Consider the following 16874-nt stretch of genomic DNA (forward strand, 5'->3'; position numbering starts at 1 on the left):
TGCTAAGGGGACGTCACAATCAAATCCAGTGACTACCCACATATACTTTGTGTCAGGATGGGATCACTGAGCCTCCCACCCCCACTTTCCATCCCAGTCTCAGATGTTTGGAGACTGGGCTCCGGATGAGTAATGGCGGCCGTAGCTCCCACAATCCCCCACGTTGGGGAAACTGCTCTATCCGCCGCGCGGGCGGGCAGCGCAGAATTGCGCATGTCCGAGGGAGAGGTGAAGCTGCGCATGTGCGGAGAATTGCGTTTCCCATTGGCCAACCTTTCTTACCTTTCAAGTATTTACCCTTTGGAAAGATATAGTTGAATCTGCTTTCAGGCTGATCAGAACAACTCGCTGTGTCAAAAAATAAAATCTCATCCCCCCCCCCCCCCCACTCTGGCTCCTTTGCCAATTACCTTAGAGGGGCTCACTTTCTGTTAAAGAGCCTGCCAACCCCTCTCACACACTTTCCCTGAAGTGCAGAAATCTAATCATGAAAAGTCCAGAAAAATCAAATATTTTTACTGATAAAAGTTTATTAATGAAGCAGAACATGGTTAAAAAAACAGAAAATTACTTGAGGATCAAAGACAACCAGAGTAAAAGGATGTGCACAATGTTCTGGGCCCAAATGCTTTCTCTTTAATTCATCTGTCCCCTGTTTGCTGCCCTCTTTGTGGAACATCTCCGCTCAGTCCACAAGCATGACCCTGACCTTCCAGTTGTTGCCATTATAATTCACCACCTTGCTCTCATGCTCACATTTCTGTCCTCGGCCTGCTGCAATGTTCCTGAGAAGCCCAACATAAGCTGGACGAACAGCACCTCATCCTCCAACGAGGCACTTTACACCTCCTGGACTCAACATTGAGTTCAACAACTTCAGACTGTCAACTCTGTCCTCTGTTTTGATTTTTTTTTGGCCAAGTGCCAATCTGCATCTTGTTTTCATGTTTTTGCTTTCAGACAACTGTCCTTTATTCTGCCATTAACGCTTACTCTGGACCAATGCTTTGTTTCTTTACTACAACCATTATCATTCCGTTTGTCTTTTGTTCCATGACATTTCTGTTATTTAATCTCACCCACCCTCTAACCAATCCCTGACTTTCCCTTTTGTTCTACTTGACCCTCTCCCCTTTCTCAACAGCCAGTCCAGCAGAAAGAAACCCTCCGACCCTCCCACTGCTCCAAGTGTCAGAATGAACATGGCTCGGTCCTGGATGCGATTAACAGCAGCAATAACAGCAGAATCCAACCCCTGGAATCACTTGTGAACTCGCTGGTGTTTTAACAGGGTGGATGAATCATTGAATCCCTTCCCACACTCAGGGCAGGTGAATAGTCTCCCCAGTATGAACTCGTTGGTGTGTCTGCAGATGGGATGACCGAGTGAATCTCTTGCCACAGTCAGAGCAGCTGAAGGGCCTCTCCCCAGTGTGAACTCGCTGGTGTGCCCGCAGGTTTGATGAATTAATGAATCCCTTCCCACACTCAGAGCAGGTGAACGGCCTCTCCCCAGTGTGAACTCGCTGGTGTGTCCGCAGTTGGGATGACCGAATGAATCCCTTCCCACACTCAGAGCAGATGAATGGCCTCTCCCCAGTGTGAACTCGCTGGTGTGTCCGCAGGTCGGATGACTGAATGAATCCCTTCCCACACTCAGAGCAGGTGAACGGCCTCTCCCCAGTGTGAATGTGCTGGTGTGTCAAGAGATTGGATGACTGAATGAATCCCTTCCCACACTCAGAGCAGGTGAACGGCCTCTCCCCAGTGTGAACTTGCTGGTGTGTCAGCAGATTGGATGACCGAGTGAATCCCTTCCCACACTCAGAGCAGGTGAAGGGCCTCTCCCCAGTGTGAAGTCGCTGGTGTGTCTGCAGGTGAGGTAACTGAGTGAATCCCTTCCCACACACAGAGCAGGTGAATGGCCTCTCCCCGGTGTGACTGCGGCGATGAGTTTCCAGGTCAGATGGGGATTTGAATCCCTTCTCACAGTCCCCACATTTCCATGGTTTCCCCATGGTGTGCGTGTCCTTGTGTCTCTCCAGGTCCGACAATCAGTTGAAGCTTGTCCTCACACAGAACATGTATAATATCTCTCCTCACTGTGAATGGTGTGATGCTTTTTCAGGCTGTGTAACTGGTTAAAGTTCTTTTCACAGTCAGTGCACTGGAAACACTCTCACTCGGGTGTCTGTGTCTCGGTGCTTTTCCAGTCACACTGATGTTTAAAACCTTTTCAATCAGACAGAACAGACAAACATTTCTCCTTCTAGATTCAAAGGCCGATGATATTCAGGTCCTGATGATTTGGTTTGCGATTTCTGTCTGGAAATCCTCCTCTTCTAATATTCTGTAAAAGGAGTTTACAAAAGCCATCATTCTCCCTGCATTCTCACTCTGCTGCACCTAATATAAACTCAACATTACAGCACTAAAAATATGTGCAATACACAGTACTGTATTACATGATTAGAGATACATGGTGCTGTGGGGAAGAACTTTATTTCAGCAGTGAGTAGTGCTGACTTGGGACCCAATGCCTACGAGGATGATAGATGCAGAGACGATCAATCATTTCAAAATTAAATTGGATGGACGTTTGAAGGAAATGAACACACAGGGGAAAGGGGATATCGAGGGGGAATGGGGCTGACTGGACTGTTCTACAGAGTGTCAGCATGGACTCGAGTCGTCAAACAGACACCTTTTGTGCCGTATTGACTCTATGATTGGAAAGATATAACATGATACAGTCCTATACTATAAAACTGGAAAGGATAATAAATTAACTTCATTGCAGAACTATATGTAATATATCTAAAGTGTCTCCTGTCAGAACATCGGACATATATTTGTCCTCTATTACTATATTGTCCAGGGGACAAAATTCTTACAAAGTAAAATAAGGGATACTTCAGCCATCTGAAGGCATGGGTGGGGGAATGGGTGGTGTTGGGATGCTCGTGACCATGAGAGGAAGTTGGGAGCTTTTGGGATTCAATATGAGAGGGGGTGGGGAGGTGGGGTCTTGACACAATAAAAGTGGGGTGGGGGGGTGGAGTTTAAAATCAACTAAAACTTACAACTTATATAAAGGTGAAATACTGCGGATGCTGGAAATCCGAAACAAAAATAAAAAATGCTGGAAAATCTCAGCTGGTCTGACAGCATCTGTGGAGAGAAAGACAGAATTAACGTTTCGAGTCTGTATGACTCTGAAGAAGAGTGATACAGACTCAAAACGTTAACTCTGTCTTTCCCTCCACAGGTGCTGTCAAAACATACAAGTTATTTTGTCAGTCACAACATCATCGTCTCTCTGCTGGCCGACCCGCTCACTTGCAGTCCAACTCGAATCACTCAAACTCACCTCGGAGACTCCTGGGATCAGTTACCCACCCACAGGCTGACCTAGAAAGATGGGACAAAAGGCAAAATAAGGAGCAATCCCTGAAAATACAGTCAGTTAAACACCCTGAAATTGTCCCTTTAAATGTCAGCCATCTCCTGGGGAAACCACCCCTTTAATTGTGAACATTAGGAAAGAGACCATCCTTTTAGCCAGACAAATAAATGTGTCAAACTGAGGGAGCAAAGGATGTCAATGTCTTTAAGAGAGAGAGAGACCTGGGCCAACCTTTCCAGAGTCTGCACCCTCCCTGGATTCACTTCCTTTCCTTTCAGTTCCTGCAAGTCAACAATTTAGCCCCAGGATGAGAAAAGAAATGGAAAGGGGGAGAAAAGAAACTGTTTTACTCACAGATGTTGGACACAGGAGGAAGTTTTAGGCTGTGTGAAGCTCAATCTTCATTCACACAAAGCCCGCGCTCTGATTGGCTGGAGGACCAGAGTCCTTCCGGTCCTCCAACTCTCACTAAAGGTCAAACCCTCAGCATGACAGGAAGGGGTGGATGCTCTTCCACACATGCGCAGAGTCTCCTCTCCCTTGGACATGCGTAGTCCTGGGCCGCCAGCCCGCGCGGCGGATGGAGCGGTTTCCCTAGCGCGGGGCATTCTGAAAGCTGCGGCCGCCATTACTCATCTGGAGCCCAGTCTCCAAACTCCTGGGACTGGGATGGAAAGTGGGGGTGTGGGCTGCAGTGTCCCCGGCCTGACACAAAGAACATGTGGGTAGTCACTGGATTTGGTTGTGATGCCCCCTTAGCAAAACAGTTTGTTTACTTCAGGTACAAAGATTTCGACAGCCGGGTGTCATATTGGGGAGGACAACAGCTGAGTGTGAAACTGAGCCAGACAGTCAGCACCTTCAGGGGAGGAGAATTGGGGGGAACGCAGGAGGAGGATAGTTGCATCATTTAGGGTTGCAATAAATAGGGAGGAATGAATCTGAGGGGACAGAGATTTATTGTTAGAGAAGTTGTTGCTGTTAATCAGATCAAGGGACAAACCCTCATAACATTTAAGAAGTATTTGGATGTACATTTGCGATGCCATGCCAAGGCTATGGGCCTAGTGTTGGAAAATGGGATTAGAATAGTTAGATACTTGCTTTACCAGCCCAGACTTGAAGGGCCAAAGGGACTTTTTCTGTGCTGTAGACCTCTGTGACTCTATGACTCTACACCATTTCCATCCTGACCGTTGGGGTTTATTTCTGCTCATGTTCATGACCCTGTAACTGAGCTGGAATTTAATACTCTGGATGTAAGTGGAATGAATCAGATTTGGATTGAACATCCTGTGTCTTGTCCTTGATGTGGATAAATTGGGATTGCTGATTTGCTGGGTGAGCAGAGTCTCTTTAAGAACTGCTGTTTGTGATCTCTCCTCATTCATTCAGAGACTCTCAGCTGAAATTATTTTGCAATAAGACAGTTCACTTTCAGCATCACACCCAAACAAGTCCTTCATGTGAAATCGACAATTCCATGTCTGAAATGTTCCACTTATTGAAATTACATAAAATTACATCAGTGAAGCAGACCATTTGGCCCACCTGTTCTGTGATGGTTTTTATTCTCCACACATGCCTCCTCCCACTCATCTTCACCTCACTGTCTATCAGAGCTCAGTGGGTAACATTTCTGCCTCTGAGTCCCAAGCTTCTGGACTTACGTCTCCATTCAGGAATTGAGCACAAAACTCACAGCTGACCCTCCAGTGCAGTATTGAGGGAGTGTTGCCCTGTTTGAGGTGCCGTCTTTCAGAGGAGATGTGACACCGTGGCTCCATTTGCCTGCTTGGGAGGATGTAAAAGATCCCATGTCATTATTCTGCAAAAAGAGCATGGGAGTTATCCCCGGTGTCCTGGTCAATATTTATCCCTCAATCAACATCACAAAAACTGAACATCTGGTCATTATCGTCTTGCTGTTTGTGGGACCTTGTAAATTGTCCAGAGGACTTAGGGAGTCTGTAAAAATATATAGGCAGGCTAAGTGAGTGGGAGAACATTTGCAGATGGAGTATAATGTAGAAAAATGTTAGGAAGGGCGTTCCAGGGTTTTGACCCGGTGACAGTGAAGGAACGATGCAATGGCTCTGAATCCTGGTGGTGTGTGTCTTGAAGGGGAACTTGCAGGTGGTGGTGTTCCCATGCATCTGCTGCCCTTGTCCTTCTAGGTGGGAGAGGCCATGGGTTTGGAAGATGCTGACTGCAAAGCCTGTCCGCCATCTACAAGGCAGCTTCTCGGGGAAGGTCTCGGATCCCCGGTTAGCGTTTGGTTTATTTCTAGGTTAGTGTATATTCCGGGTGAGGGTTAGTGTTGGGTTTAGCGATAGGTTAGGTTTAGGGTTATGGTTAGGTTTAGGGTTATGGTTATGGTTAGGTTTAGTGTTATTGGTAGGTTTATGGTTAGGTTTAGGTTTAGGGTTATGGTTATGTTTATCACAGAATCACAGAATCACAGTGCAGAAGAGGACCTTCGGCCCATTGAGTCTGCACCAACACATGAGAAACACCTGACCCACCTACCTAATCCCATTTACCAGCACTTGGCCCATAGCCTTGAATGTTGAATGTGCCAGGTGCTCATCCAGGTGCTTTTTAAAGGATGTGAGGCAACCCACCTCCACCACCCTCCCAGGCACTGCATTCCAGACCATCACCATCCTCTGGGTAAAGAACTTTTTCCTCACATCCCCCCCTAAACCTCCTGCCCCTTACTTATGCCCCCTTGTTACTGGCCCTTCAACTAAGGGGAACAGCTGCTCCCTATCCACCCTGTTCATGTCTCTCATAATCTTGTACACCTCAATCAGGTCGCCCCTCAGTCTTCTCTGCTCCAACGAAAACAACCCAAGTCTATCCAACTTCTCTTCATAACTTAAATGTTTCATCCCAGGCAACACCCTGGTGAATCTCCTCTGCACCCCCTCCAGTGCAAACACATCCTTCCTTTTATGTGGCGACCAGAACTGCACACTGTACTCTAGGGTTCGTTGAGGGCTATGGTTAGGTTTACGGTTAGGTATAGAGCTATGATTAGGTTTAGGGTTAGTTGCAGGGCTATGGTTCAGTTTATGGTTAGGGTTTAGGGTTATGGTTAGGTTTAGGTTAGGCTTAGAGTTAGGTTTGGGTTATGGTTAAGTTTATGGTTAGGCTTAGGGTTAGGTTTGGGTTATGGTTAAGTTTATGGTTAGGCTTAGGGTTAGGTTTGGGTTATGGTTAGGTTTATGGTTAGGCTTAGGGTTAGGTTTGGGTTATGGTTAAGTTTATGGTTAGGCTTAGGGTTAGGTTTGGGTTATGGTTAGGTTTAGGGTTATGTTTAGGTTTAGGGTTAGGTTTATAGTTATGGTTAGGTTTAGGATTATGATTGGGTTTATGGTAAAGTTTAGGGTTATGGTTATGTTTAGGGTCTGGATGAGGGCTATGGCTAGGTTTAGGGTTAATTTTAGGGCTATGTTTAGGTTTAGGGTTATGGTTAGGTTTAGGGTTAATGTTAGGTTTAGGGTTAATATTAGGTTCAGGGTCATGGTTGGGTTTAGGGTTATGGTTGGGTTTAGGGTTATGGTTGGGTTTAGGGTTATGGTTAGGTTTCGGGTTGAAGAGGAGATGATACAGTCTCTGATCCTGCAATGACCATTCGAGACTCAAGCTTCCTTTTAACCAGTTTCATTCAAGCATTTGCAAGGGAGCCGCAATTATTCCTAAGAATGAAGACCCAACTCCCAGATTGATTACATTTCATTACTTTTGTGCTTTTTCTTATCATAATGCATTTGAGTACTTTTTAATGCATCCAATTGGTAACTGACACACCAGTTCCATACTATCTCTATCCAGTTGAGCACATAAACATGTGATTTTGCTAACCAAATATTGTAAAGGATGTATATATAATTATATTATCTAATCAAAGTTAAAACACATACACAAGGACCTTGGTTCTGACAACTCAAGACTGTTTGTGTTTTCTCAAAGCCCACTCTTTGTCCTTTGTTCAACTTCCCATGTCTAAGCTAAAACCATCTGCCCGCCTCAACTTAAACTTCTAGGAGGAAATTAAATATATTAAAAGAAAACACAGTAAGAATTTGCTGTTCAAACTTAAATCTCCAGGCAGCCATTGATGCTAAACTTATCAACAGTTAAGGAAAACCAGATGGATATTTCATAGCCTTGAGAGTCAGGCTGGAGACAAAAATATGACTTAAATTAGATTAAGTGTACTCCTCTCTCAAATAGGGAAGGGGCAGATGGTTTTAGCTTAGATATGGGAAGATGAACAATGGACAATGAGGGGGCTTTGAGAAAACACAAACAGTCTTGAGTTGTAAGAACCGAGGTCCTTGTGTATGTGTTTTAACTTTGATTGGATAACATATTTAACCAGTAAAAACATTGAAAGGCTCCGATTAGGGTTAGAGCCAATGTGTAAACAAGTGCACTTGCTTCTCAAGAAAAACCCCTTTTCATTCAGGCTCCGTACAATCATAAACCCATTTAGCTCAGGGTCTGTGTGTACACACGTCCCTTTTAGTTCAGGGGCTGTACATATACAAACACCTTTTACCTATGGTCTGTATATACACAAGCCCCTTTTCCTCTGGGTCAATGTATACACCAGCCACTTTATCTCCGAGTCAGTGCATACACAAGCCCCTTTATTTCTGGGTCAGTGTGTACACAAATCCCTTTACCTCCATGTCAGTGTGCACACAAGTCTCTTTACCTCCATGTCAGTGTGCACACAAGTCCCTTTACCTCCGGGCCAGTGTACACATGAGCCCCTTTACCTCCGGGTCAGTGTCTTAACCAGCCCCTTTTATCTCCAGGTTTTCAAACCTCCTTGAACTCAGCTTCTCCTTACTCAGCCCATCATGCTGCATTCTGGGTAGGGTTAATCTGGTGCTCTGTATAACTGAAGCTTAACCTCCCCACTTTTGTACTCGGTTCCCTTCGCAATAAATGATAACATTCTATTGGCCTTCCCAATCACTTGCTGTACCTGCATACTAGGCTTTTATGATTTATGCTTTAAGACACGCAGATGCTTCTGCACCTCAGAGCTCTGCAATATCTCATCCAACTCTTACAGTCAAACTTGAACTCACTGGTGTGACATCCTTCACATACACAGAACATTTAAACAAACTTTCCCTGATGTGAACTCACTGATGTATCAACAGGCTGGAGGATTGGCTGAATTCCTTCCCATACATGAAGCATTTTAATGTCCTCTCCCCAGTATGAACTCACTGGTTTGCCAGCAGCTTGGCTGACTGAGTGAGCCCCTTCTGAGTTGGAGCTGGTGACTGGTCTCTCTCCGGTGTGAGCTCATTGATATGTTATCAAGCTTAATGAATGAGTGAATACCTTCTAACATTCAGAGCAGGTATCTGGCCTCTCCCGGTATCCCAGCAGCTGAGAGGAATTCCTGAACCTCTTCACACACTGGGAATGAGCAAAGGGCCTCTCCACAGTGTGAATTTGTTAGCGTCTATGCAGGGTGGATGAGCAAATGAATCCCTTCCCACGCATGCAGCAGGTGAATGTCTTCTCTCCACTTTTACTGCACGGTTAAGTTTCAAGCTTGGCTGCTTTCTCAAAGCTCCCCACCCCCACCACTTCCATGTTTATATAGTTCATCCCTTGTCAGGTTACTGTTGTCCATCACCAAGCTGGATGACCAATTGAAGCCTCACACGAATAGCTGAAAACTTTTCAGTGGATAGAAAGACAAGACATTTCTTATTCAGCATTCAAAGGTTGATGAAACGTCCTGATAAGTCGAGTGATCTATCAGGTCTTGACATGATATTTGGTTTGCGTTTCGGGTCTGCAAAGCCTCCCTACTAATTCAGTGCAAAAGGAAATTACAAAAGACTACAAACATAAAGGGGAGAAATCCAGAACTGTCGATTACAGTTGTCATAGAACATTCTTCCCCCTCTCAAACTATAAATCTCTGCCCCCTTCCCACTCTCTACTCCCTATTGATTGTAACACTAATTCATCCGACTATCCTCCTCCTGCCTTTCCCTAATTCTCCTCCCCGAAGATGCCGACTCTCGGGTTCAGATTCACACTCACCTGCTGCCCTCCCCAATATGTCACCCAGGTGTCTAAATTTTTACACCTGAAGTTAACAAACTGTTTTGCTAAGGGGGCGTCACAATCAAATCCAGTCACTACCCACATGTACTTTGTGTCAGAGTGGGGTCACTGCGTCCCCCACCCCCACTTTCCATCCCAGTCCCAGGAATTTGGATGAGTAATGGCGACCGTAGCTCCCACAATTCCCCACGCTGGGGAAACCGCTCTATCCGCCGCGCTGGCGGGCGGCCCGGGAGTGCGCATGTCCGAGGGAGAGGCGAAGCTGCGCATGTGCGGAGCATGTCGTTTCCCATTGGCCAACCGCTCAGTTCGTCATGGGGGTCAACGAATCGCCCGCGCTCGCGAGGGCTTCCGCTGCCCCCATGACTTCAGGCGGGAGATTGACCAATGGGGAGACTTGAAGGACTGGAAGGATTCTTGTCCTCCAGCCAATCAGAGCTCGGGCTTTGTTTGACTGAAGATTGAGTTTTCTCCTCCTTTCCATTTATTTTCTCATTCTGGGGGGAAATTGTTGACTTGCAGGAATTGAAGGGAAAGGAAGTGAATCCAGGGAGGGTGCAGACTCTGGAAAGGTTGGCCTAGGTCTCTCTCTCTCTTAAAGACATTGACATCCTTTGCTCTCTCAGCTTGACACATTTATTTGTCTGACTAAAAGGATGGTCTCTTTCCTAATGTTCACAATTAAAGGGGTGGTTTCCCCAGGAGATGGCTGACATTTAAAGAGACAGTAAATTAATACAGGACAGGGACATGTTTGGTGTTATATGATGCATATGAGATATATTATTCATGGTCGTTTAGACTTAATGTATTCTGATTTCTGGCCTTGTAATATAGCACCACAGCTAGGTTATATATTTCCAGTCAGAGTCATTATATGGCAAAGAAGGAGTCCATTCGACAATTTCAGCTCATGCCAACTCTCTGTCGAACAATCCAGTCAGTCTCATTCCCCCTCTATATTCCCATTCCCCTTTAAGTTTATTTCCTTCAAGTGCTCATACAATTTCATTTCACTTCACCACCCTCGGAGGCAACGAGTTCCAGGTCATCACCACTCCCTCACACCTCATTGTACCTCTAATCACGTAATAGACTATTTTATATTACACACATTTTTAGTGCAGGGCTATTGGGTGTATATTAGGTACGGCATAGTGAGAACGGAGAGCACACGATGTTCCACAGAAACTAGAATTATTTGTTCTGAGTTTCCGTCCTGTTGCAACAGTGATGATTTCTCTCATCTACTTTTACAGGTTGTCAGAAGAGGAGGATTTGCAGACAAATTTCAAACCAAGCATCACTTCAAGATCTCACAGAGTAATTTGATTCATGGAACCTGAATGTTATCAGGCTTTGAATCTAGAAGGAGAGCTGTTTCTCTGTTCTGGCTGCTTGTGAAAATTTTAAACATCTGTCTGACCAGGATAGCACCAAGACACACACACCTGAGTGAGAGTGTTCCAGGACACTGACTGTGGAAAGAGCTTTAACCGGTTACACAGTCTAGTAAAGCATTGGATCATTCACAGTGGAGAGAGCATACTTATGTCCTGTGTGTATGGAGGAAGCTTCAACTGATCATCAAACCTGGAAAGACACAAGGACACCAGGGAGAAACCGTGGAAATGTGGGGACTCTGGGAAGGGATTCTGAACTGGAAACTCATCGATGCAGTCACACTGGGGAGAGGCCATTCACCTGCTCTGAATGTGCTAAGGGATTCAATCAGCTATCTCACCTGCAGACGCACCAGCGAGTTCACACCAGGGAAGAGGCCGTTCACCTGTTCTGAGTATGGGAAGTAATTCAGGGAATCATCCAACCTGCTGATTCACTAGCGAATTCACACTGGGGAGAGATCATTTACCTGCACTGAGTGTGGGAAGGGATTCACTCATCTATCCACGCTGCTGACTCACCAGCGAGTTCACACTTGTGAACGTGGGAAGGGATTCAGTCAAATATCCAACCTGCAGACTGCAGACACACCAACGAGTTCACACTGGGGAGAGACTGTACATCTGTTCTGAGCGTGGGAGCGGATTCACTGTTTGATCTGCCCTGCTGAGGCAACAGAGAGTTCAAACTGAGGAGAGACCGTTCACATGCTCCGTGTGTAGGAGATTCACTCGGTCATCAAATCTACTGAGACACCAGTGAGTTCAGAAGTGATTGCAGGGGTTGGATTCTGCTGTTATTGCATCCAGGACTGAACCATGTTCATTTTGACACTTGGTGAAGTGGGAGGGTCAGAGGTTCTCTTTCTGCTGGACTGGTCAGTCTCATGACTTTGCTTCCAGTGGCTGATGCTCTTTGAGCCTGAGAGTGCACATTTCCACTGAAATGATCTGCAAAAGCTGATGAAGGACATTTATTTTATCCTGGATAATAAATCGTTGTTTGGAGTACAGAAATTGAGTGTTGCTGAAAAAAGAGACGTCAAAGCTTTTCGTGTTGCACTCATCAGGACAATTCGCAAGAGTACCAATCTAAGCAGAAAACAACAATTTATACTGCATGAGGTGAGAGTGCTGATTGGTTGGCAAGTGGATTCTGGTAGGCAACGCGTTGCCATGGAGATTGCACCAACTGATTGTGACTGGCAGTTGTTGTTTTCCCCTCACATTGGTTTTCTTGCAAAGCATCCTGGTGAGTGCCAGATGTAAAGCTTGGATAGTAAATGATGTTTTTCCCACCACTACAGGCTGAACTAAAATAAATACAGACAGTACTGGAAAAGCCCGGCTGCTCTGGAAGAATCTGTGAAGAGAAAGAAACAGAATTAATGTTTTGAGTCCAACATGACTCTTCTTCAGAACTAAAGAGAAGGAGAAATGTGATGGGTTTGATGCTGTCAAGAAAGGGGGAGGGTTCGGTAGAGCAAAAAAGAAAGTCAGGGATTGGTTAGAGGGCGGGCGAGATTAGATAACAAAAACGTCATGGAACAAAAGACAGAGGGAGGTAATAGTTGTAGTACAGAAACAGATCATTGATCCAGAGCAATTGTTAATGGTAGAATAAAGGACAGCTCTGTCTGAAAGCAAAAATCATGAAAATGAGATACAGACTGGCACATAGCAAAAAAAATGTCTCCTTTCAACGCAAGATGGCTGCACAAGATGGCCGCTGATACCTGTCTGCACATGTGCACTTGTCCGTGTGAGCGCTCAACACCAATAACGTCATTGGCCGGATGCATTTGCCATAAATGCAGTCCGGTTAAAAACATTGGAAAGTAAAACCACACATTTCCGTGGTTAATGTTAACAAAACTATGTATGTTACAGATTGTGGATGAGAAAACAGTGGATTGTATTTGACTCTATGTTAAAAGAAACAGACAGTGCAGAGAATAGTAAAATGTTTCAGGTATTGATGAGTGAGCTGCCAGGGTTTGTATATAATAGAACTGAAAATACGCCATGGAAACAGATGAAGGTGAAGGAAATGACCGAGGAGAAAATGGGTATTGGATTTTGTTTGGAATGAAATAGCCCTTTCTGGGTCCAAAATCCACTCTCTAGGATTAAAACAAAAAACTGCGGATGCTGGAAATCCAAAACAAAAACAGAATTACCTGGAAAAGCTCAGCAGGTCTGGCAGCATCGGCGGAGAAGAAAAGAGTTGACGTTTCGAGTCCTCATGACCCTTCAACAGAACTGAGTGAATCTAAGGGGAGGGATGAAATGTAAGCTGGTTTAAGGTGTGGGGTTGGGGGGAGGTGGGGAAGGAGTGTGGGGGGAGTGGTGTGGTTGTAGGGACAAGCAAGCAGTGATAGGAGCAGATAATCAAAAGATGTCACAGACAAAAGAACACAGAGGTGTTGAGGTTGGTAATACTATCTAAACGAATGTGCTAATTAAGAATGGATGGGAGGGCACTCAAGGTACAGCTCCAGTGGGGGTGGGGTGGAAAGACTAGCAGGGCATAAAAGATTTAAAAATAATGGAAATAGGTGGGAAAAGAAAAATCTATATAAATTATTGGAAAAGGGGGAAGAAACAGAAAGGGGGTGGGGATGGAGGAGGGAGTTTAAGATCTAAAGTTGTTGAATTCAATATTCAGTCTAGAAGGCTGTAAAGTGCCTAGTCGGAAGATGAGGTGCTGTTCCTCCAGTTTGCGTTGGGCTTCACTGGAACAATGCAGCAAGCCAAGGACAGACATGTGGGCAAGAGAGCAGGGTGGAGTGTTAAAATGGTAAGTGACAGGGAGGTTTGGGTCATTCTTGCGGACAGACCACAGGTGTTCTGCAAAGCGGTCGCCCAGTTTACGTTTGGTCTCTCCAATGTAGAGGAGACCGCATTGGGAGCAACGAATGCAGTAGACTAAGTTGGGGGAAATGCAAGTGAAATGCTGCTTCACTTGAAAGGAGTGTTTGGGCCCTTGGATGGTGAGGAGAGAGGAAGTGAAAGGGCAGGTGTTGCATCTTTTGCCTGGGCATGGGGAGGTGCCATAGGTGTGGGTTGAGGAGTAGGGGGTGATGGAGGAGTGGACCAGGGTGTCCCGGAGGGAACGATCCCTACGGAATGCCGCCGGGGGCGGGGGGTGAAGGGAAGATGTGTTCGGTGGTGGCATCATGCTGGAGTTGGCGGAAATGGTGGAGGATGATCCTTTGAATGCGGAGGCTGGTGGGGTGATAAGTGAGGACAAGGGGGACCCTATCATGTTTCTGGGAGGGAGGAGAAGGTGTGAGGGCGGATGCCATCTCTAGGATTGTTCATTGAATTTTGTTCTTCAGTTTCAGTTCTCATTAGGATTGCTGTGAGTTTGAAACTGGTTTAAAACGGAGAAACTAACTGGAGAGAATGAGTATCACACTGAGGCTGGGGGAATGTGTAGAGTTCTGAACTCCGTCACTCACAATTATGTCACTATGTGAAGCGGTAAGACTGAGCGTTGGCAGCAAACGCAGCCACAAAAAATAGATCCAAACAGAGGACTGAGTTGCTGGTCTGAAGTTGTTGAACTCAATGTTGAGTCCAGAAGGCTGTAAAGTGCCTCATCGGAGGATGAGGTGCTGTTCGTCCAGCTTGTGTTGGGCTTCTCGGGAACATTGCAGCAGGCCGAGGACAGAAATGTGAGCATGAGAGCAAGGTGGTGAATTATAATGGTAGCAACTGGAAGGTCAGGGTCATGCTTGTGGACTGAGCGGAGATGTTCCACAAAGAGGGCAGCAAACAGGGGACAGATGAATTAAAGAGAAAGCATTTGGGCCCAGAACATTGTGCACATCCTTTTACTCTGGTTGTCTTTGATCCTCAAGTAATTTTCTGTTTTTTTAACCATGTTCTGCTTCATTAATAAACTTTTATCAGTAAAAATATTTGATTTTTCTGGACATTTCATGATTAGATTTCTGCACTTTAGGGAAAGTGGATGAGAGGGGTTGGCAGGCTCTTTAACAGAAAGTGAGTCCCTCTAAGGTAATTGGCAAATGAGCCATAAGGGGAGATGAGATTTTATTTTTGACACAGCGATGTTAGGAAATGGGGTTCAGGGAGTCAATTCACCCTTTATCCCTTTTCCCAAACTCTGAAATGATTCACAGTGATAACCCTTATTGGTGACAGTGGTTAGATTTTATTCAATTTTATTCAGTATAAATAAGACCTGACACATGCTTATGTCTGAGCAGTAGTATCAAAGTGCAGCAGCATTACCATTACACTCTGGATAGAAGCACCATCTCCACGTAAATGCTCCCTGCTCTGCCCCAGATACCATGGCACCAGTCAATGCAATATGTAAAACTTCTACAAATCTCTGTACTCGGGGAATCCCTTCTGATACTTTTTTACATCACAAAGTCTATGGAGACTGATTTAACCCAATCATTGCTGAGCTAACATATGAACGGACCAATTACAAAACCTGTCATTGAACCTGCCCAAACCACGTCAAACGCTCAAACAATTGGCTTCCCATGCTCCGTCATCGGTACAGGGAGTCAGCATTCCCATACCAAGCAGTGAAAACATGGTGGCCTTGACACCCAGGTGTCGTTTAGGATTCAAGGCACTCTTGTTTTCTCTGTCCTCTGGGAGCTGTTCATCTCCCTGTTCCCACACAGCAAGTCGTCTGTTCTCAGCTCTGCCAAGATTTCTGCTGAAGTTTGGCCCCTTTTACACCTTTCGGATGAATAAAACATTTGGTCAATGAATACCCAAACCACAATTTCCCATCCTGTCAATCATCCTCAACCAGAGAGTAATCACAACAGGAATAAAAACAGGAGAAGTGTAACAATCAAATTAAAAATAAATGCACAGCCTGTCATAGTTTTTAATTAAATGTTCATCAATTAGCAAGAAAACCCGAAGTAGGTGGTCCCCCAGGATTCTTACAGTCCACATCTTCAGGGGGAGGAGAACTCTCTCTCCGACCTCGCTCAATTTCACTCCATTATTTTCCAGTTCTGTTCTGGCCCCGCTTGGGTTAACATCTACTCGATCTTTTCTCCTGAAGGAGTGCCATGAGTTCTAGGTTACTCGTATATAAGGACATATGCTTCAAGGAACAGATCAAGCATGGATGTAAAAGATTCTCCAGCTCTCTCCTTATCCCAGTCCAACTTGTGGACAGTTCTCACTCAGTATTATTTCTCCCAAGCCCTTAATTGACCCAATCCAAATTTTTATCTCTGTTACTTCAATTTTACTCATTTTATGACCATGATCAGTGTGTTTAATTCTATCCTGATTGTCTTAAAGTCTGTTTCTCTCTGGAGTATGTGTCAATATCTTGATAATGTCAAAATGTTTTGTCCCATTCTCCTGGTCACATTAACCATTTCATGTTTTGCTGTTTGTTCAGTAGCTGCACGTTTGGGACCCAGTCTTCAATCCATTTCACCATGAATTTATGCGTGCTATTGTCTTCACGTGTAACAAATCACATCTGCACACTCACAACGGTATCCCAGTGTCAGGCCACATATTCTGAACTTTCAGGTGCGCTTATCAAAAGATCAAAGCGAGTGTCTGTCTTTGCTTATCTCCCCCTGTTATGGTCCTGATATTTCAGGTGGTGGCCCGGCTGTCAAATGTGGTTTTCTTTAAAACAAAATTCATAGGTAAGGATGTAAATATCTCCCAGAGAAATCTATCAACTTATTCATCTCATCTACACCTCCCTGGCTTTCACTAGAATGTAGGTGGATACCAGATTGTTACATTCCACTGATCACCCAGGTGACTTACTCCAATTCCTTTACTGTCCAATACAATATATTCATCATATCTTTAAAACAGAAATCAAACATTCCCAATTGATTTCAGGCATTAACATATTGTTTTATTTATTTTAGGCGTCAGGCTGGGGTTGTTTTCCTTGAATCCGGGAGGTTGAG

The 16874-nt window shown here is 45.0% G+C and overlaps 2 protein-coding genes and 1 long non-coding RNA gene across 3 annotated transcripts in view; 1 reads left to right on the plus strand and 2 right to left on the minus strand.

Annotated features, from left to right (window-relative positions):
* Nucleotides 1-16874, plus strand: part of LOC121273703 (zinc finger protein 229-like) — a 1112939-nt gene that overhangs the window by 980937 nt on the left and 115128 nt on the right. The window lies entirely within an intron of this gene.
* Nucleotides 1341-2169, minus strand: LOC121273710 (gastrula zinc finger protein XlCGF7.1-like; the record flags this gene model as incomplete). The annotated part of the gene is made up of 1 exon (XM_041180872.1): nucleotides 1341-2169. A coding segment is annotated over exon 1 (678 nt), but the record flags the coding sequence as incomplete, so codon positions are not given.
* LOC121273733 lies at nucleotides 2238-3810 on the minus strand. Its single transcript, XR_005942068.1, has 3 exons — nucleotides 3761-3810; nucleotides 3371-3411; nucleotides 2238-2350 (listed from the first exon to the last, which is right to left on the minus strand). It is a non-coding gene; the product is annotated as an uncharacterized LOC121273733 (long non-coding RNA).

Source organism: Carcharodon carcharias, assembly GCF_017639515.1.
Source record: "Carcharodon carcharias isolate sCarCar2 chromosome 27 unlocalized genomic scaffold, sCarCar2.pri SUPER_27_unloc_1, whole genome shotgun sequence".
Lineage (NCBI taxonomy): Eukaryota > Metazoa > Chordata > Chondrichthyes > Lamniformes > Lamnidae > Carcharodon > Carcharodon carcharias.